General features: G+C 44.7%; 1 protein-coding gene across 1 annotated transcript in view; it reads left to right on the top strand.

Moving 5' to 3' along the window:
- Nucleotides 1–21124, top strand: part of LOC108441388 (protein HIRA) — a 42640-nt gene that overhangs the window by 8027 nt on the left and 13489 nt on the right. The window contains exons 7-18 of the mRNA XM_017720872.2: nucleotides 2061–2221; nucleotides 2673–2840; nucleotides 3184–3297; nucleotides 3508–3578; nucleotides 5715–5820; nucleotides 6154–6369; nucleotides 8412–8497; nucleotides 11510–11683; nucleotides 17174–17341; nucleotides 18102–18303; nucleotides 19626–19724; nucleotides 20560–20708. Of these exons, the coding sequence (XP_017576361.2) occupies nucleotides 2061–2221; nucleotides 2673–2840; nucleotides 3184–3297; nucleotides 3508–3578; nucleotides 5715–5820; nucleotides 6154–6369; nucleotides 8412–8497; nucleotides 11510–11683; nucleotides 17174–17341; nucleotides 18102–18303; nucleotides 19626–19724; nucleotides 20560–20708 (1714 nt within the window). The remainder of the gene's footprint in view (nucleotides 1–2060; nucleotides 2222–2672; nucleotides 2841–3183; nucleotides 3298–3507; nucleotides 3579–5714; nucleotides 5821–6153; nucleotides 6370–8411; nucleotides 8498–11509; nucleotides 11684–17173; nucleotides 17342–18101; nucleotides 18304–19625; nucleotides 19725–20559; nucleotides 20709–21124) is intronic.

Raw genomic sequence — 21124 nt, 5'->3', positions numbered from 1 at the left:
ATGAGATCCTAATACGAGGCCGTGACTTAGTAAACCATGGGAATGAGATCCTAATACGAGGCCGTGACTTAGTAAACCATGGGAATGAGATCCTAATACGAGGCCGTGACTTAGTAAACCATGGGAATGAGATCCTAATACGAGGCCGTGACTTAGTAAACCAAGGGAATGAGATCCTAATACGAGGCCGTGACTTAGTAAACCATGGTAATGAGATCATAATGCGAGGCCGTGACTTAGTAAACCATGGGAATGAGATCCTAATACGAGGCCGTGACTTAGTAAACCATGGGAATGAGATCCTAATACGAGGCCGTGACTTAGTAAACCAAGGGAATGAGATCCTAATACGAGGCCGTGACTTAGTAAACCATGGGAATGAGATCCTAATACGAGGCCGTGACTTAGTAAACCATGGGAATGAGATCCTAATACGAGGCCGTGACTTAGTAAACCAAGGGAATGAGATCCTAATACGAGGCCGTGACTTAGTAAACCATGGGAATGAGATCCTAATACGAGGCCGTGACTTAGTAAACCATGGGAATGAGATCCTAATACGAGGCCGTGACTTAGTAAACCATGGGAATGAGATCCTAATACGAGGCCGTGACTTAGCAAACCATGGGAATGAGATCCTAATACGAGGCCGTGACTTAGCAAACCATGGGAATGAGATCCTAATACGAGGCCGTGACTTAGCAAACCATGGGAATGAGATCCTAATACGAGGCCGTGACTTAGCAAACCTTGGGAATGAGATCCTAATACGAGGCCGTGACTTAGCAAACCATGGGAATGAGATCCTAATACGAGGCCGTGACTTAGTAAACCATGGGAATGAGATCCTAATACGAGGCCGTGACTTAGTAAACCATGGGAATGAGATCCTAATACGAGGCCGTGACTTAGTAAACCATGGGAATGAGATCCTAATACGAGGCCGTGACTTAGTAAACCATGGGAATGAGATCCTAATGCGAGGCCGTGACTTAGTAAACCATGGGAATGAGATCCTAATGCGAGGCCGTGACTTAGTAAACCATGGGAATGAGATCCTAATACGAGGCCGTGACTTAGTAAACCATGGGAATGAGATCCTAATGCGAGGCCGTGACTTAGTAAACCATGGGAATGAGATCCTAATACGAGGCCGTGACTTAGTAAACCATGGGAATGAGATCCTAATACGAGGCCGTGACTTAGTAAACCATGGGAATGAGATCCTAATACGAGGCCGTGACTTAGTAAACCATGGGAATGAGATCCTAATACGAGGCCGTGACTTAGTAAACCATGGGAATGAGATCCTAATACGAGGCCGTGACTTAGTAAACCATGGGAATGAGATCCTAATACGAGGCCGTGACTTAGTAAACCATGGGAATGAGATCCTAATACGAGGCCGTGACTTAGTAAACCATGGGAATGAGATCCTAATACGAGGCCGTGACTTAGTAAACCATGGGAATGAGATCCTAATGCGAGGCCGTGACTTAGTAAACCATGGGAATGAGATCCTAATACGAGGCCGTGACTTAGTAAACCAAGGGAATGAGATCCTAATACGAGGCTGTGACTTAGTAAACCATGGGAATGAGATCCTAATACGAGGCCGTGACTTAGTAAACCATGGGAATGAGATCCTAATACGAGGCCGTGACTTAGTAAACCATGGGAATGAGATCCTAATACGAGGCCGTGACTTAGTAAACCATGGGAATGAGATCCTAATACGAGGCCGTGACTTAGTAAACCATGGGAATGAGATCCTAATACGAGGCCGTGACTTAGTAAACCAAGGGAATGATCGAATTAAGCGGCCCTGGTTAAAACTTGCATCTCTGTTTTTGTTGTTCTTGAGTTTTTGAGATCATCTTTGACTTTGACTTTAATTGTAATACAAGTTTTCTCCTTCTCCTGTAAAGTTATGATTTTGGAGATACGAGGTTTCGTTCCAACGACAGCGACATACAGGACGTCTCTTCTACAGGGGAACGGGCTGTAATTGATGACCGTGGCTCTAATAACATTTCGTAAACTCGGTTCTTTGTGTGCAGAGATCGTGACGACTCTGAAAGGTCACACTGGTCTGGTGAAGGGTTTGACGTGGGATCCTGTAGGGAAGTATATAGCGTCCCAGGCTGATGACCACAGTCTGAAGGTGTGGAGGACCATGGACTGGCAACTGGACACCAACATCACCAAACCCTTCAGTGAGGTCAGCACTGCATCCTGCATCTTGACACATCCTTGCTCCTCAATCAGGTCCAACTTAGTGAGGTTCCTGACCATGTTCTGTCCCTGGTTGGCCAGGAGGTTCTCTCTGATTGGTCAGGAGGTAGGCCCTGATTAATCAGGGACTTACTTCTGATTGGTTAGAAGGTAGGATTGGAGTGGTCAGAAGGTCTGATTGGTTGAGAGGTAGGCTCTCATTGATCAGGAGGTTCACCCTGATGTCTCAGAAGCTTGCTCATAATTGGTCAGGAGGTTGGCCTGATGTTCTGAGACCCTTTTCCGCTATTCGACAGTCACAAAACTCACCGACTTTCAGAAATGAACGGTGTTCAGACCTTTTCCTTCTGATCACACACTCCGCCCACAATACACACCATGGTTTTAATGAGTGCCAACCACTAAAAACTCTCCTGCGTTGTTTTCTCTCTCCGTAGTGTGGTGGTACCACTCATGTTCTTCGTTTGAGCTGGTCTCCCGATGGTCAGTATTTGGTATCCGCGCACGCCATGAATAACTCCGGACCGACGGCTCAGATAATCGAGCGAGACGGCTGGAAGACTAACATGGACTTCGTCGGCCATCGCAAGGCCGTCACTGTGGTGGTCAGTTATAACCAACAAAATAATAATCCTGAAGGGTTCCTCTGTTGGCTGGATGCTTTTAGATACATTATGGCAGTTACTGTAGGTGATGTGCATGTCCTAGTATGTAGATTTGGATGTAGATAGAGAGATAGATACTTTATTAATCTAGCATATAAATATAAACCTAAAACAAACATCTTTACCGTTTTATTTGTTTTTGGATTTAGTTTTCTCCCAGATTTACAACCTGCACTTACAGCCTGCATTTCTGAGGGTTTTAATAACCGTCTATTAGTGACCTCGGCATATATCTGCATACATACCTACATTAACATACTTTGTTTAAATCTCTTTCCTGTAGAAGTTTAACCCGAAGATTTTTAAGAAGAAACAGCGTAATGGCAGCGCCCCCAAACCCAGCTGCCCGTACTGTTGCTGCGCAGTGGGCAGCAAGGACCGCTCGCTGTCCGTCTGGGTGAGACGCATGGTCTTCGTACCCTCGTGCCACGGGGTTATTTTGCTGTTTGCGTTGATGTTGTGCTTTTAATACATCAGATACTCACTGCATCAATTTAAAATGTGCTAAATTCTGAAACGGACTCTTAGTGGACACATCTAATCGACTGTACTGCTGTGTGAACGCTGTAATAAATCTGTTAAGGTTTGCTCTTCGTTTCTTTTTTAGCTCACGTCACTGAAGCGCCCTCTAGTGGTCATTCACGACTTGTTCGATAAGTCCATCATGGATATTACATGGTAAGGCGTTTATTTCTCTCTGTGGTGGTTTGGGACCAGGCGGTTTGTGTTAGTGTTTGGATGGTCAGTGCTAGACTGAACGTGCAAATTCACTGGTGGTGTAAATTAATCCAGGGCTGGACACATGTTGTGAAATATCAAAGTACATTTATTCTCTTCTCGGGAAGACAGGAGAGGAAAAATACAGAATTCCTAAGGGAATACAGTTTGGGAACAGAAAAACGCACCTCGGCACATAAGCACACATTACAACCCAGATTCCAAGACTTATGACTGTATTTATAGGTTGTTGTTGTTATTGTTGTTATTGTTGTTGTTGTTGTTGTTGTTATTGTTATTATTATTATTATTATTTATTATTATTATTATATAGATTATAGTATCTGTACTTAAAGAAACGCTGATCAGCTGCACGTTTCATTACGGCCAGAGCAGAATTAGCCTGGTTTAATTAAACTTGGCGTGGCTCGTTATAAGAAGGATCGGTGACGCTTTAGAGCGTGTCCCAAAAAATTTGCCGTCATTTTGAGATGCGAGGTTCTGAGTAACTGCGTGTCCGAGGCAGACCAAATTAAACGGGCTTCATGTTGAACCAGGCAAGATTTATTTATCAAAATTCGAACAACAAATTCAGAGAGACGTCGATTTTACAACTTTCACAGCTTCATGAATGTTCAGCACGCGCTCCACCCGTGATGCGGCACAAGTCGGCAGTCCAGCTCCTGCCAGACGCGCCGTGTTGAATGTTTTGTGCCATGTCCAGATCTGCTTTGCACTGCGTTTTTATCAGAATACTTTATTGATACTTTATTGCTATGAAAGTTGCAACTCTTTATGTAAAAGACTAAAAACTTGATTTTAACCTAATTTAGGACAAAAATGAAAAATTTGCAATGTGCACACATTTAAATTCTTACGACTACAGTAATGAATAAAGTGCCAGTGACTGATAATAAATATGAAACCGTGTAAAAAGCCGTTCAAACTGTTTTTATTTATTGTTTTATTTGATTGGATTTTCTCAAAAATGCACGCTGCACACTCTTGTTTGACTGTGTTCGAGTATATTTTAACACACAAAATGCCTTTTCATTTAAATTAAATTAAATTAAAATAAATTTAATTTGGTTAGTTTTCACACGTTTTGGTATAATTTGAGATCATTTGAGGGAGAATTGTCTTTTAGACCACAAAATGAAGTCACTTTTTTAGGACACCCTGTACTTGAAGGTTGTCTACATAACATTTATAATAACCTATAAAACTCTTTACCTGTTAATAAATGTTAATAAATGCTCTTTTTAAAGTATGAGTGTTTTGCATTATGTTACTATGGACTAGTATGTCGTTTTACTGAGAGACATTTTTCAAAGTGCTTTTTATTTTGAAAAACTGTTATTTTTAGTAAAACACCCTCATTTCTGGACAGCCAAAATAAAAATGACCTCAGTTCCCCCCTTTGGTCATTAGGTGCTCATGCATGTTTCGGTCGCGGATTGTCGGCTTAGGGAATTGAACCGGCGACCTTCCGGTCACAAGGCTGGTTCCCTGACCTCCAGCCCGCGACTGCCCCGATACCACCTGCTCAAACCTTCTCCGATACCATAAGCGAGGATCCTCGCTAAAAATAAAATAAATCCTCAGTTATTGGAAGTGCTTTTCCTTGAACAACGGACACAGTTGAATTGACCCTTTGGCACCATAATATTTGAAAGAAGCAACAAATAAAAATAAAATGCTTAAAAAAAAACTAATAATTAAAAAGAAGTTGAAAGTAGAGGTGAAAAGGGTTTGTCAGAGCGCTCAGTGATGAAAGTAAACGGCCGTGTTTATTTTGGCTGTCTGGAGATGAGGCTTCTCGCAGTAAAATGATGGTGGTCCATATTAATATCATGTAAACCGTGTACGCTTCAATCATTTCAAATCATTTTGCGGCATTATTGGTTCCATTTTGCCCGTTTCAACTTAATAGATACCAGAAAAATATTGTGGCAAGTCATGTGCTGTAAAACTTTGAAGCACTGTGGTTCTATTTTGCCATATCACACCTTATTAATGCTGGACTCTACGGGTACAAGGCGCTGTGTGGAGTTCTGCAGTTTTTGTGGAAGTATTTCTGTGGTTTATCTCCTGCAGGACTCTGAATGGTCTGGGAATGCTGGTGTGCTCAATGGACGGAACGGTGGCTTTTCTGGACTTTTCCCAGGATGAGCTGGGAGACCCTTTAAATGAGGAGGAAAAGGTAGAGAGACACTCGCGCACACACTCTGTCCATTCATGCAATGTCAGTGGGAGTTCCTGGGCAAGACTCTTAATGCTGCAACCACTTACTGCTGTAACACGATAAATTAGTTTCTTATTAACCAAAAATATTAAAAATAGAGACATGGAGTCGGTGCACGTTGCTCATGACTGATGAGGAGCTGCCGCAAAATAATTTATACTATTTAAAAATGGTTCATTTTCTCCTGAGATTCTATCAATAAGTGATGTTATTCTCTAAAGGTAGATCTGAGGTCGTTGCTGCTTTATCGGAAATCTGGTGACTTTCCCGATCTGTTTCTCCTGCCTTTAGAACACCATTCACCAGAACATATACGGAAAGAGCCTGGCCATCACCATGGAGACGCAGCTTTCCTCCACCATTATCGAGAACCCGGAGATGCTGAAGTATCAGCAGGAACGGCCGGGGGCCCAAACCACCAGCAGGGTCCAGGGAGCCGGCCTGGAGAACCAAACGCCCAAATTGACCAACGTGGTCAATGGCGAGTCGCTGGAGGACATTCGCAAGGTCAGGAACAGACCACTACATCTTCATAATAACACCACCAGGATTTCATGACATCTTCAAATAAACTTCTCTGAAACATCACCATAACTTCTCAATCACATTCTGCACGCTCAGCACCGTTTCGCTGCCGCTCTGCACTCTCAGCACAGCTTCGCTGCCGCTCTGCACTCTCAGCACAGCTTCGCTGCCGCTCTGCACTCTCAGCACAGCTTCGCTGCCGCTCTGCACTCTCAGCACAGCTTCGCTGCCGCTCTGCACTCTCAGCACAGCTTCGCTGCCGCTCTGCACTCTCAGCACAGCTTCGCTGCCGCTCTGCACTCTCAGCACAGCTCCGCTGCCGCTCTGCACTCTCAGCACAGCTCCGCTGCCGCTCTGCACTCTCAGCACAGCTCCGCTGCCGCTCTGCACTCTCAGCACAGCTCCGCTGCCGCTCTGCACTCTCAGCACAGCTCCGCTGCCGCTCTGCACGCTCAGCACAGCCCCGCTGCCGCTCTGCACGCTCAGCACAGCCTCGCTGCCGCTCTGCACGCTCAGCACAGCCTCGCTGCCGCTCTGCACGCTCAGCACAGCCTCGCTGCCGCTCTGCACGCTCAGCACAGCCTCGCTGCCGCTCTGCACGCTCAGCACAGCCTCGCTGCCGCTCTGCACGCTCAGCACAGCCTCGCTGCCGCTCTGCACGCTCAGCACAGCCTCGCTGCCGCTCTGCACGCTCAGCACAGCCTCGCTGCCGCTCTGCACGCTCAGCACAGCTTCGCTGCCGCTCTGCACGCTCTGCACGCTCTGCACGCTCAGCACAGCTTCGCTGCCGCTCTGCACGCTCTGCACGCTCAGCACAGCTCCGCTGCCGCTCTGCACGCTCAGCACAGCTTCGCTGCCGCTCTGCACGCTCAGCACAGCTTCGCTGCCGCTCTGCACGTTCAGCACAGCTTCGCTGCCGCTCTGCACGTTCAGCACAGCTTCGCTGCCGCTCTGCACGTTCAGCACAGCTTCGCTGCCGCTCTGCACGTTCAGCACAGCTTCGCTGCCGCTCTGCACGTTCAGCACAGCTTCGCTGCCGCTCTGCACGCTCAGCACAGCTTCGCTGCCGCTCTGCACGCTCAGCACAGCTTCGCTGCCGCTCTGCACGTTCAGCACAGCTTCGCTGCCGCTCTGCACGTTCAGCACAGCTTCGCTGCCGCTCTGCACGTTCAGCACAGCTTCGCTGCCGCTCTGCACGTTCAGCACAGCTTCGCTGCCGCTCTGCACTCTCAGCACAGCTTCGCTGCCGCTCTGCACTCTCAGCACAGCTTCGCTGCCGCTCTGCACTCTCAGCACAGCTTCGCTGCCGCTCTGCACTCTCAGCACAGCTCCGCTGCCGCTCTGCACCCTCAGCACAGCTTCGCTGCCGCTCTGCACGCTCAACACAGCCTCGCTGCCGCTCTGCACGCTCAGCACAGCTCCGCTGCCGCTCTGCACGCTCAGCACAGCCTCGCTGCCGCTCTGGGTCGGGGGGTCCAGGTTTTTAAGATTAATGGAGCGCACACAGATAATCATGCAAAACAAAAGAGGTGCCATTTTATAGAAGGGAATCAATAGAGACCGAGTGACTGTGATCAGGCTCTGTGGGCGGCAGGCTCGGGGAGACAGGTTTTGTTTATGCTTGGAATCGGGATTTGAATATGGAAAGCGTGTATGATGGCGTGCTGATTGGAGGGAGCGTACCCCAGAGACACGGAAAATTCTAGAGAAGCCTCGTTCAGCAAGGCAGGGAGGTACGAAACTCTTTCTCTCCTGATGCCAATTCCAATATTTGGACTCTGGTATGCAGCGCCCACCTGATAGTGTTAAAGGGGAATTAACCGAGTCAGAATCGTTCACAGTGGTGGTGATAGGAACCAGACGTCCACCTCTGAAAGTTCACTCACAGGAAGTTCCTACATGAATGGTTCAGTATCTGAGACAGTTTTGAGGCTGTCCATGAGACTTCTCATTAGCTTATACACAAGCTCCTCCACTAACTTCTCCACTGTTTCCTAATAAACATGTTCTGTTCATGTTCACAGAACCTGCTGAAGAAGCAGGTGGAGACCCGAACAGCAGACGGCCGGAGGAGGATCACTCCACTCTGTATCGCACAGCTGGACACAGGGTAAAACACACTAATATACACTATGAACAACGGTGTGTGAAACAGACAAACAAAATTATTTTAATTTTCTATTCATATTAGCCCGTTTCACCCTGAGATGCACTACATTCCCCAGCATGCCCTGCAACATAGTGCGTGTTCTGACCCCCAGCAGCAATCTATGGGCCAAAAGTTATACAGAAAGAAAAGAGGCCTGGCGTCCTTTTCAGACAAATAGGCAGTTTTGTAAAAAACTACCCAAAAGAATTCATTTTTATGTAGATGTGTTTCTGAATAATTATTCAGTGCCTGTTTTGCTGTTGCAGTTTTGGCCTATATTGAATAAACAGTGGTAAAATATTTAGTAAATATGAAATTAAAACACAGCTGGCCCACAGATTTGCTGATATTTTTCAATACGGCCCTTTTGACGGTTTAGTTTGACGCCCCTGCACTAAAACAAACACTTGCTTATCAGTTTTGCTTAATTTTAAGGCAATTTTTATTCCATTTTCAAAGGTCTTTTAATTAAATCGTCTGAATACTGTGTACAATTAAAAGGCCACAACCAGGAAAACCTTCGTCACTTGCGTCCCGTGTGTGTTGCTTTAGAAAGTCTCGTCACCCTCATCTCTCTTTTTACATCCCTCCATCAGTCTGTTCCCCCCCAATACTTACCATGTGTGTCTTCAAACAGCTTTCAAGCTGAAACGAGCAAACTTACTGCAAAGGTTCTGATGTATTGACACAGAGAATCCTTCTGCTCTGAGGTTACACTATACTTCCAGAAGTTTTCACTCCCCCATCCAAATCACTGAATCCAGGTGTTCCAGTCACTTCCATGGCCACAGGTGTATAAAGCCGAGCCCCTAGGCCTGCAGACTGCTTCTACAGACATTAGTGAAAGAATGGGTCACTCTCAGGAGCTCAGTGAATTCCAGCGTGGTGCCGTGATCGGACGCCACCTGTGCAGCAAGCCCAGTCGTGAAATTTCCTCACTACTAAATATTCCACAGTCCACTGTCAGTGGGATTATAACAAAGTGGAAGCGACTGGGAACGACAGCAACTCAGCCACGAAGTGGTCGGCCACGTAAAATGACAGAGCGGTCAGCGGATGCTGAGGGGCATAGTGCGCAGAGGTCACTGACTTTCTGCAGAGTCAATCACTACAGACCTCCAAACTTCATGTGGCCTTCAGATCAGCTCAAGAACAGCGTAGAGAGCTTCATGGAATGGGTTTCCATGGCCGTGCAGCTGCATCCAGGCCTTACATCACCAAGCGCAGTGCAAAGCGTGGAATGCAGTGGTGTAAAGCGCCGCCACTGGACTCTAGAGCAGTGGAGACGAGTTCTCTGGAGTGACCAATCACGCTTCTCCGTCTGGAAATCCGATGGGTGAGTCTGGGTGGGAACAGTTTGGGAACGGCCCCTTCCTGTTCCAACATGACTGGGCACCAGTGCACAAAGCAGGTCCATAAAGACGTGGATGAGCCAGTTTGGTGTGGAAGAACTTGACTGGCCTGCACAGAGTCCTGACCTCAACCCCATAGAACACCTTTGGGATGAATTAGAGCGGAGACTGTGAGCCAGGCCTGCTCGTCCAACATCAGTGTCTGACCTCACAAATGTGCTTCTGGAAGAACGGTCAGAAATTCCCATAAACACTCCTAACCCTTGTGGAAAGCCTTCCCAGAAGAGCTGAAGCTGTTATAGCTGCAAAGGGTGGGCCAATCATATTAAACCCTATGGATTAAGAATGGGACGTCACTCAGGTTCATACAGTGTGAAGCCAGACGAGCGAATACTTTTGGAAATATACACAATTAAGTCCTTTATACTGCTTTCATTTTTTTTCATCCACCCTTCATTTCATGGAAATCTACTTTTAATGGTCTTTGGATTTTAGATGTGTACAAATTCTTCCCCTTTCGTGTCTCTAAGGTCCCCAAAAAACATTGATTGCACTACTCGCTTGTCTTTTGACCCAAAACTCGGCTTTCGTTTCTTGCATAAAAGTGTGTGTGTGTGTGTGTGTGTGTGGTATATAAGCATAAATGTTCATGCTGCTTAAATTGAAGTTCATGTTCTTGTAACTGAATTTTTTCTGAATTTTTTTTCTTTTTCAAAAACGTCTAGTTGAACATTGTTTTATATACAGTTACATAAACTGTTCATCTTGATCACCAGATTGATTCAGATCTGTGTGTTTATGCCGTTTCATTGTTTAGTGTTTGTGTTGTGTTTAGTTCAGCGATGAGCGATGATGAGAATTCTCGACTGAAACCGTAATTCAGGACATACTGAGCCGAAAACCAAACCCCTCAAGAAGCTGCCAATTAATAAACTTGACATAAAATAAACCATAAGCGAAATGTCAGGGGGGTCCGTCTTTGTTGAGCACAGAGACGTTTGTCATCCATAGCAATAAATTCCATTATTGTCATTTACTCTTTGCGCTTTGTGTGTTGTTCATGATATTTGTGTACAGGTGGGGCTTGCGTGGGTTTTTCTTTCTGCTTCTGTTCATTCTTCGCATCGAGCCGGATGTCATGCTGTTACACCTGTGCTGGAGATCTTCTCGGGTGCTCCACATGAACAGAGACTGGGAATCTCGTCTAATGTTCCTCATTGAAAGCATGAAGTAGTTTCCAGTGTTTATCAGCTGTTTGAATACATCTGTGCTGACTGGCTCAGGACAGCGAAGAAACGGCGTTTTTAACGACTTTCTTGTTTTCATGACCAGTAAAATTATTTTTAAAGTCTAAGATTTTAGGCTTTGGAGGCTTCTTTGATCTCTTCTTTAAAAAAAAAAAAAACTAAAAGAGACACTTTTGACTGTTACATCAGGATCAGTGGCTGAAATTTCAGTGCGTTCCTAATTTTAGTATTTTTTTAAATTATTATTATCATTTTTTTTTTGTTTTATTTGACCCTTTTAGTTTTTTTTTTTCTATCTTTTAATATTTCACCCGTGGCTTATGCAGCTCTGCTCATCATAGTAATAGATATCTGTGTTTTGTGTGTTTGTGCAGGGATTTCTCCCCCGCTCTGTTTAACAGTGCACCCATCCTGCCGGGTTCCTCGGCAGCCCCCCAGCTGACCCCCCAGCTCTCCTCTGACTCCAATACAGCAAACTCCCTCTGTCTGAGAGCCAATCAGGAGCCTGCAGCATCGCCCACCAAAACTGCCGCTGACGACAAGGACGGGTCAGTATTTTTGTTTATCCAAATTGCTCTCAATTCAAGGTATTTTCATACATATTTGACAAATTTATTATAAATTGTTATAAAAAACTATAATTTGCCCAGATGGTGATGCTGGAGAGCTTCCTGCAACGCCCCCTAAAGGCTGTGCATCGGCTTGAGCTTAAATATCTAATTATTTAAAGTTCTGTGTGTGGCTAGAGGAATTTACAAGTATTTATTTCATGGTGCAGCGCAAGACATTTTAGCTCTTATCTCAGAATAAGACTTGGATCATAAAAACATTATAGAGCTTTTTAAATGAAACAGTAGAAGCCGTATCGCCCCCTACGCTTCCTGTAGTGTATTACAGTCTGTCAGAGCGACTGTGTGGATCATATGAACATTATAGAGCTTTTTAAATGAAACAGTAGAACCCGTATCGCCCCCTACGCTTCCTGTAGTGTATTACAGTCTGTCAGAGCGACTGTGTGGATCATATGAACATTATAGAGCTTTTTAAATGAAACAGTAGAAGCCGTATCGCCCCCTACGCTTCCTGTAGTGTATTACAGTCTGTCAGAGCGACTGTGTGGATCATATGAACATGATAGAGCTTTTTAAATGAAACAGTAGAAGCCGTATCGCCCCCTACGCTTCCTGTAGTGTATTACAGTCTGTCAGAGCGACTGTGTGGATCATATGAACATTATAGAGCTTTTTAAATGAAACAGTAGAAGCCGTATCGCCCCCTACGCTTCCTGTAGTGTATTACAGTCTGTCAGAGCGACTGTGTGGATCATATGAACATTATAGAGCTTTTTAAATGAAACAGTAGAAGCCGTATCGCCCCCTACGCTTCCTGTAGTGTATTACAGTCTGTCAGAGCGACTGTGTGGATCATATGAACATGATAGAGCTTTTTAAATGAAACAGTAGAAGCCGTATCGCCCCCTACGCTTCCTGTAGTGTATTACAGTCTGTCAGAGCGACTGTGTGGATCATATGAACATGATAGAGCTTTTTAAATGAAACAGTAGAAGCCGTATCGCCCCCTACGCTTCCTGTAGTGTATTACAGTCTGTCAGAGCGACTGTGTGGATCATATGAACATTATAGAGCTTTTTAAATGAAACAGTAGAAGCCGTATCGCCCCCTACGCTTCCTGTAGTGTATTACAGTCTGTCAGAGCGACTGTGTGGATCATATGAACATGATAGAGCTTTTTAAATGAAACAGTAGAAGCCGTATCGCCCCCTACGCTTCCTGTAGTGTATTACAGTCTGTCAGAGCGACTGTGTGGATCATATGAACATTATAGAGCTTTTTAAATGAAACAGTAGAAGCCGTATCGCCCCCTACGCTTCCTGTAGTGTATTACAGTCTGTCAGAGCGACTGTGTGGATCATATGAACATTATAGAGCTTTTTAAATGAAACAGTAGAAGCCGTATCGCCCCCTACGTTTCCTGTAGTGTATTACAGTCTGTCAGAGTAACTGTGTGGATCATATGAACATTATAGAGCTTTTTAAATGAAACAGTAGAAGCCGTATCGCCCCCTACGTTTCCTGTAGTGTATTACAGTCTGTCAGAGCGACTGTGTGGATCATATGAACATTATAGAGCTTTTTAAATGAAACAGTAGAAGCCGTATCGCCCCCTACGCTTCCTGTAGTGTATTACAGTCTGTCAGAGCGACTGTGTGGATCATATGAACATGATAGAGCTTTTTAAATGAAACAGTAGAAGCCGTATCGCCCCCTACGCTTCCTGTAGTGTATTACAGTCTGTCAGAGCGACTGTGTGGATCATATGAACATGATAGAGCTTTTTAAATGAAACAGTAGAAGCCGTATCGCCCCCTACGCTTCCTGTAGTGTATTACAGTCTGTCAGAGCGACTGTGTGGATCATATGAACATGATAGAGCTTTTTAAATGAAACAGTAGAAGCCGTATCGCCCCCTACGCTTCCTGTAGTGTATTACAGTCTGTCAGAGCGACTGTGTGGATCATATGAACATGATAGAGCTATTTAAATGAAACAGTAGAAGCCGTATCGCCCCCTACGCTTCCTGTAGTGTATTACAGTCTGTCAGAGCGACTGTGTGGATCATATGAACATTATAGAGCTTTTTAAATGAAACAGTAGAAGCCGTATCGCCCCCTACGTTTCCTGTAGTGTATTACAGTCTGTCAGAGTAACTGTGTGGATCATATGAACATTATAGAGCTTTTTAAATGAAACAGTAGAAGCCGTATCGCCCCCTACGCTTCCTGTAGTGTATTACAGTCTGTCAGAGCGACTGTGTGGATCATATGAACATTATAGAGCTTTTTAAATGAAACAGTAGAAGCCGTATCGCCCCCTACGCTTCCTGTAGTGTATTACAGTCTGTCAGAGCGACTGTGTGGATCATATGAACATTATAGAGCTTTTTAAATGAAACAGTAGAAGCCGTATCGCCCCCTACGCTTCCTGTAGTGTATTACAGTCTGTCAGAGCGACTGTGTGGATCATATGAACATTATAGAGCTTTTTAAATGAAACAGTAGAAGCCGTATCGCCCCCTACGCTTCCTGTAGTGTATTACAGTCTGTCAGAGCGACTGTGTGGATCATATGAACATTATAGAGCTTTTTAAATGAAACAGTAGAAGCCGTATCGCCCCCTACGCTTCCTGTAGTGTATTACAGTCTGTCAGAGCGACTGTGTGGATCATATGAACATGATAGAGCTTTTTAAATGAAACAGTAGAAGCCGTATCGCCCCCTACGCTTCCGGTAGTGTATTACAGTCTGTCAGAGCGACTGTGTGGATCATATGAACATGATAGAGCTTTTTAAATGAAACAGTAGAAGCCGTATCGCCCCCTACGCTTCCTGTAGTGTATTACAGTCTGTCAGAGCGACTGTGTGGATCATATGAACATTATAGAGCTTTTTAAATGAAACAGTAGAAGCCGTATCGCCCCCTACGCTTCCTGTAGTGTATTACAGTCTGTCAGAGCGACTGTGTGGATCATATGAACATGATAGAGCTTTTTAAATGAAACAGTAGAAGCCGTATCGCCCCCTACGCTTCCTGTAGTGTATTACAGTCTGTCAGAGCGACTGTGTGGATCATATGAACATGATAGAGCTTTTTAAATGAAACAGTAGAAGCCGTATCGCCCCCTACGCTTCCTGTAGTGTATTACAGTCTGTCAGAGCGACTGTGTGGATCATATGAACATTATAGAGCTTTTTAAATGAAACAGTAGAAGCCGTATCGCCCCCTACGCTTCCTGTAGTGTATTACAGTCTGTCAGAGCGACTGTGTGGATCATATGAACATTATAGAGCTTTTTAAATGAAACAGTAGAAGCCGTATCGCCCCCTACGCTTCCTGTAGTGTATTACAGTCTGTCAGAGCGACTGTGTGGATCATATGAACATGATAGAGCTTTTTAAATGAAACAGTAGAAGCCGTATCGCCCCCTACGCTTCCTGTAGTGTATTACAGTCTGTCAGAGCGACTGTGTGGATCATATGAACATTATAGAGCTTTTTAAATGAAACAGTAGAAGCCGTATCGCCCCCTACGCTTCCTGTAGTGTATTACAGTCTGTCAGAGCGACTGTGTGGATCATATGAACATTATAGAGCTTTTTAAATGAAACAGTAGAAGCCGTATCGCCCCCTACGCTTCCTGTAGTGTATTACAGTCTGTCAGAGCGACTGTGTGGATCATATGAACATTATAGAGCTTTTTAAATGAAACAGTAGAAGCCGTATCGCCCCCTACGCTTCCTGTAGTGTATTACAGTCTGTCAGAGCGACTGTGTGGATCATATGAACATGATAGAGCTTTTTAAATGAAACAGTAGAAGCCGTATCGCCCCCTACGCTTCCTGTAGTGTATTACAGTCTGTCAGAGCGACTGTGTGGATCATATGAACATTATAGAGCTTTTTAAATGAAACAGTAGAAGCCGTATCGCCCCCTACGCTTCCTGTAGTGTATTACAGTCTGTCAGAGCGACTGTGTGGATCATATGAACATGATAGAGCTTTTTAAATGAAACAGTAGAAGCCGTATCGCCCCCTACGCTTCCTGTAGTGTATTACAGTCTGTCAGAGCGACTGTGTGGATCATATGAACATTATAGAGCTTTTTAAATGAAACAGTAGAAGCCGTATCGCCCCCTACGCTTCCTGTAGTGTATTACAGTCTGTCAGAGCGACTGTGTGGATCATATGAACATTATAGAGCTTTTTAAATGAAACTGTAGAAGCCGTATCGCCCCCTACGCTTCCTGTAGTGTATTACAGTCTGTCAGAGCGACTGTGTGGATCATATGAACATTATAGAGCTTTTTAAATGAAACAGTAGAAGCCGTATCGCCCCCTACGCTTCCTGTAGTGTATTACAGTCTGTCAGAGCGACTGTGTGGATCAAATGAACAGTATAGAGCTTTTTAAATGAAACAGTAGAAGCCGTATCGCCCCCTACGCTTCCTGTAGTGTATTACAGTCTGTCAGAGCGACTGTGTGGATCATATGAACATTATAGAGCTTTTTAAATGAAACAGTAGAAGCCGTATCGCCCCCTACGCTTCCTGTAGTGTATTACAGTCTGTCAGAGCGACTGTGTGGATCATATGAACATTATAGAGCTTTTTAAATGAAACAGTAGAAGCCGTATCGCCCCCTACGCTTCCTGTAGTGTATTACAGTCTGTCAGAGCGACTGTGTGGATCATATGAACATTATAGAGCTTTTTAAATGAAACAGTAGAAGCCGTATCGCCCCCTACGCTTCCTGTAGTGTATTACAGTCTGTCAGAGCGACTGTGTGGATCATATGAACATTATAGAGCTTTTTAAATGAAACAGTAGAAGCCGTATCGCCCCCTACGCTTCCTGTAGTGTATTACAGTCTGTCAGAGCGACTGCGTGGATCAAATGAACAGTATAGAGCTTTTTAAATGAAACAGTAGAAGCCGTATCGCCCCCTACGCTTCCTGTAGTGTATTACAGTCTGTCAGAGCGACTGCGTGGATCATATGAACATTATAGAGCTTTTTAAATGAAACAGTAGAAGCCGTATCGCCCCCTACGCTTCCTGTAGTGTATTACAGTCTGTCAGAGCGACTGCGTGGATCATATGAACATTATAGAGCTTTTTAAATGAAACAGTAGAAGCCGTATCGCCCCCTACGCTTCCTGTAGTGTATTACAGTCTGTCAGAGCGACTGCGTGGATCATATGAACATTATAGAGCTTTTTAAATGAAACAGTAGAAGCCGTATCGCCCCCTACGCTTCCTGTAGTGTATTACAGTCTGTCAGAGCGACTGCGTGGATCATATGAACATTATAGAGCTTTTTAAATGAAACAGTAGAAGCCGTATCGCCCCCTACGCTTCCTGTAGTGTATTATAGTCTGTCAGAGCGACTGCGTGAACAATATTTTGATTATAATATTCAAAAAGTTCCTCTTGTGACTGAATTTTTGTTTCTTTTTGTCCATCAGTGGAACTCCAGCCCTGAACTCCGTTGGTCAGAAATCCAATCTGCTGCTGACCGCTGCTTCCAAGATCGAGCCAATGAAAGCCCTGGATTCACGGTTCACAGAAAGGTCCAAGGCCACACCTGGGGTCACCAGTGCACCAGTCAACCTAGGCATTTCTCCACTTGACAGGTGACCATGTCACTTGCCTCTGCATCACTTAGGAGACCACTGGACGTAAAAAACGTTGCAGATATGTTATCGGTGCAGGGTTACGTAAAAATCTGTTCTTGTACATGTTTCTGATTATTTGTTAAAAATATAATCTGTAACCTAATCCAAGGGATTACGATGTTAAAGTAACAACCTGATTACCTTCGGTTAAAAAGATACAGTAGATAAAATAAATTATGAGCTGACAAGTTTAAATATATTTCAACAAGATGGGAAAACTGCACTGTTTTATGAGCCAGTAGGACAAATTATAGTGGGAAAAAACAAATGACCGAATATTTTCAAGTGAGGAGAATAACCTTTGCTTCTCACCAATAAGGCGAAAGGTGCTGTTGGGTGTGCGACTCTTTCCATTTTGGTAACGCTCCTCGTTTTGAAGCTGGAACTTGGTGGTTTTTCATGTCACTCGAATGGTCTCGAATGACCGTCCTGAAGCGGCAGCGGCGAATCAATTCGACTGACATTTGTTACAACCGTCCAGTCCGATTGGCTGTTGCCTGTGAAAGTTAGTAATAATACCACCATCTGAAAAGTCTTAGCTTGGTGTCCGAGTGATTTCTGGCCGTTATCACTTTGTTTGCGTCGTAACTCCGATCTGATTATTCTTTTTCTCTGTGAGGTTTGATTGTATCCTCATTATAATGCCTTCTGTTCCTGCCCAAGTCTGTGGGAATGTTTTGTGAACATATCGTTTTTTTTGTGGCTTTCTTTCTGTCAGGGTGAAGGACAGTGGAGGTGTGAAGGACTGGAAGATGAAGGAGGAGACGAGCAGCGACAGTGAAGATAAAGTGCAGAAAGCGCCGCCTCTGGCCAAACGCAAGACTGACATGGAGGCAGCAGAGGTGGTGGAGAAGAGGAAGAAGGGAAGACCCAGAAAAGATGCTAAAATGATGATGGCCGTGCCACAGGCGTACCCACAGGTACAGGACGGTAGTCCAAAGCCTGGACAAACCTGTAGGAGAGCAGCGTGGACTCGCTTACAGATGCCCACTGCAGATCATTGCTGTCTTCAGTTCTTCCTAACTCCGTTTTCTGCGCCATTTGGGAATGACACATTCCCGCTTCACGACCAGCCCACTACTTTTTCACCTTACCGCTGTATTTCGAGCTTAGGGCCGGGATATATGGTTGGGGAACAGAAGTGGTGTTCCTTACTGCTTTAGCCAAGTCAAGGAACATGTGTTTACTTGTTGAGTTAACGTTTTATGACCGCGGTGTTTGGAGCGTGAGCGTTTCTATGTAATGCCAATGCTTTACTGTTTTAAGTCGATCAGATAGTTTAAGTTAAGTGATACTTTTTTAATCCCACAAACAGGGAAATTCCACCTCCACGTTTAAACCCATCCGTGAAGTGGAACACCACACACACACTAGTGAGCACAGTAAGCACACTTGCCCGGAGCGGTGGGCAGCCCTATCCACGGCCCGGGGAGCAGTTGGGGGTTAGGTGTCTTGCTCAAGGACACCTGAGTCATGGACTGTCGGTGCTGGGGATCGAACCGGCGACCTTCCGGTCACAAGGCCAGCTCCCCAATTTCCAGCTCACCGCCCCCAGACAAAATTAGTTGGGTTTATTAATAAGTAGAAATGAAAGAAATACTTTATTAATGTGAGAAATTGTTGTAGGCTATAAATACGATTCACTGACTAAAGCATTTCTCTCCCGTATGCTCATGTTTTTGTTCAGAGATTAGACATCGGCGCAAAAACATCCCAACGTTAAAGATTATTTACATTTTTAGTTATTCCCATGTTTGTCATGTTGGGTCACTAGCATGTCACTAGCATTTAACATGTTTACGTCATTTAAAGCATCATAGGGCACAAGAAATAGGTGTATGCAGAATTCAAATACATTCCCTGTGAAAGATGCCAATGTGTTTTACCTATTTTTTTTTATTGCCTATAAAATGGGCCAGTGCCGCTAACGCTTCCGAGCTGGAGGTTGAAGGCGAGGAGATCCCTCCTCCGAGAGATCCCTCCTCTGTTACATCAGCTAACGGATGCTCATGATGGCTAGGGTAGGACTGTAATATGGTTAAATGCTTTTTGGAGTATTTTTTCCCTGTGAAGTTACAAGGTTTTCTCAGACTTACTGTCCCCTAAATCACAGCACTTCACCACGTCGCCACTGAGACAGCTTGATGTGCGAAAGGTTAAAACCTCTTGAATCCATGATGTTTGACTGAATCACCTCCTGAGTGTCTGAAATCACACCAGACTGTTTGTTTTTGTGTTTTAGACTCCAGTCTCAGTGGAGAAGGAAACGGCTCGGATCCCAGCTCCTACAATATCGTTAAAACTTCACGCGCCCGCAATACAGAAGTCTTTCACCATACAGGTACATGCTTACGCACAGCGCATGCTGCCATACTGACACTCGTCACCGTACGGATGTCAACATAACATTTAATCACGTTAGATTTTTTGTGTGCTTGTACAGATTAGCATCACATGGTTTATTATATCACATGATGAGATTCCTTGTTTTGAGCTAAAACTGACATGATCTTGAACCTGTATCGTCTCCCTTGACTTGGGACTTTCCTGGTTTTGATTTGGGACTTGCCTGATTTGGGACTTGCTGGATCTTGATTTGATCTGGATTTGGGACTTGCCTGATTTGGGACTTGCTGGATCTTGATTTGATCTGGATTTGGGACTTGCCTGATTTGGCACTTGCCTGGCTGATGACTGGCCTGATCTTGATTGTGACTTGCCTGGTTTTAATTCTGGACTGAGCTGGCCTTAATTTGGAGCTTGCCTGGTTGTCTTTCCTTGTTTCATGTGTCACCTGACCTTGATTTGGAAATCACTTGGCCTTAATTCAGGAATATCTTGGTCTTGATTCTGACCTCGTCTTGATTCAGGACTGTCGTGGTCTTGATTCTGACCTCGTCTTGATTCAGGACTGCCGTGGTCTTGATTCTGACCTCGTCTTGATTCAGGAATGTCTTGGTCTTGATTCTGACCTGGTCGTGTTGAGTTGAAGCTGTTATAGCTGCAAAGGGTGGGCCGACATCATATTAAACCCTGTGGATTAAGAATGGGACGTCGCTCAAGTTCGTATGTGCGTGAAGCCAGACGAGCGAATACTTTTGCGTATGTATTGTGTGTGGATGTGAGACCCCCATTACTTGTTTGGAGACTGAATATGTATCTGTGTGTATGTGTAGGTTGGTACGGACCCCGTCATGTACCTGGAGGTGGAGAATGATGCTTCTGTTGTCGCTGGAGCTCGTATTAGCCAACTCAGGTGCAGCAGAGATGGAAGAGAGTGGGACACAGTTCTCCCCAGCCGCATCGCCACTGCTACCGGGAGCAGGTAAACACCAACTTTTTGACTTTTTTGAAGAAAAAGTAATATTTAAGGAAGACTTCTCAACAATGCACAGTGTTGGGGTGGGAACTGCTGCAGATGCACGGTAGTGGAGCCACAGTGCAATCCTATTGGCATATTACCAAATGTCGCCACTCTTTTCTTGGTTTATTCAGAGTTTGCATTGAAGCAGAACAGAACTGTGAAAAAGACAAGTCAGCGTTTTTACAAAATTGGCCACAGTTGTGCATTTAGGCAATGCTGTTATTTGTAAAGCAGGAAAAACGACACTTAACAGACTTTTTCTTTATATATTTAGAAAATAGTTTCATCTGGAACACTTTGCAGCGGCAGGTGAATGTCATTTTAAAAGTGTTGCCCAATGACTCTTATTATAGTGAAATATCTATCTATCACTTTCT

The sequence above is a fragment of the Pygocentrus nattereri genome, chromosome 20, assembly GCF_015220715.1.
Source record: "Pygocentrus nattereri isolate fPygNat1 chromosome 20, fPygNat1.pri, whole genome shotgun sequence".
In the NCBI taxonomy this organism is placed as follows: Eukaryota; Metazoa; Chordata; class Actinopteri; order Characiformes; family Serrasalmidae; genus Pygocentrus; species Pygocentrus nattereri.
Note: the sequence above shows the minus strand (reverse complement) of the source record. Positions and strands in the feature narration are given on the sequence as shown.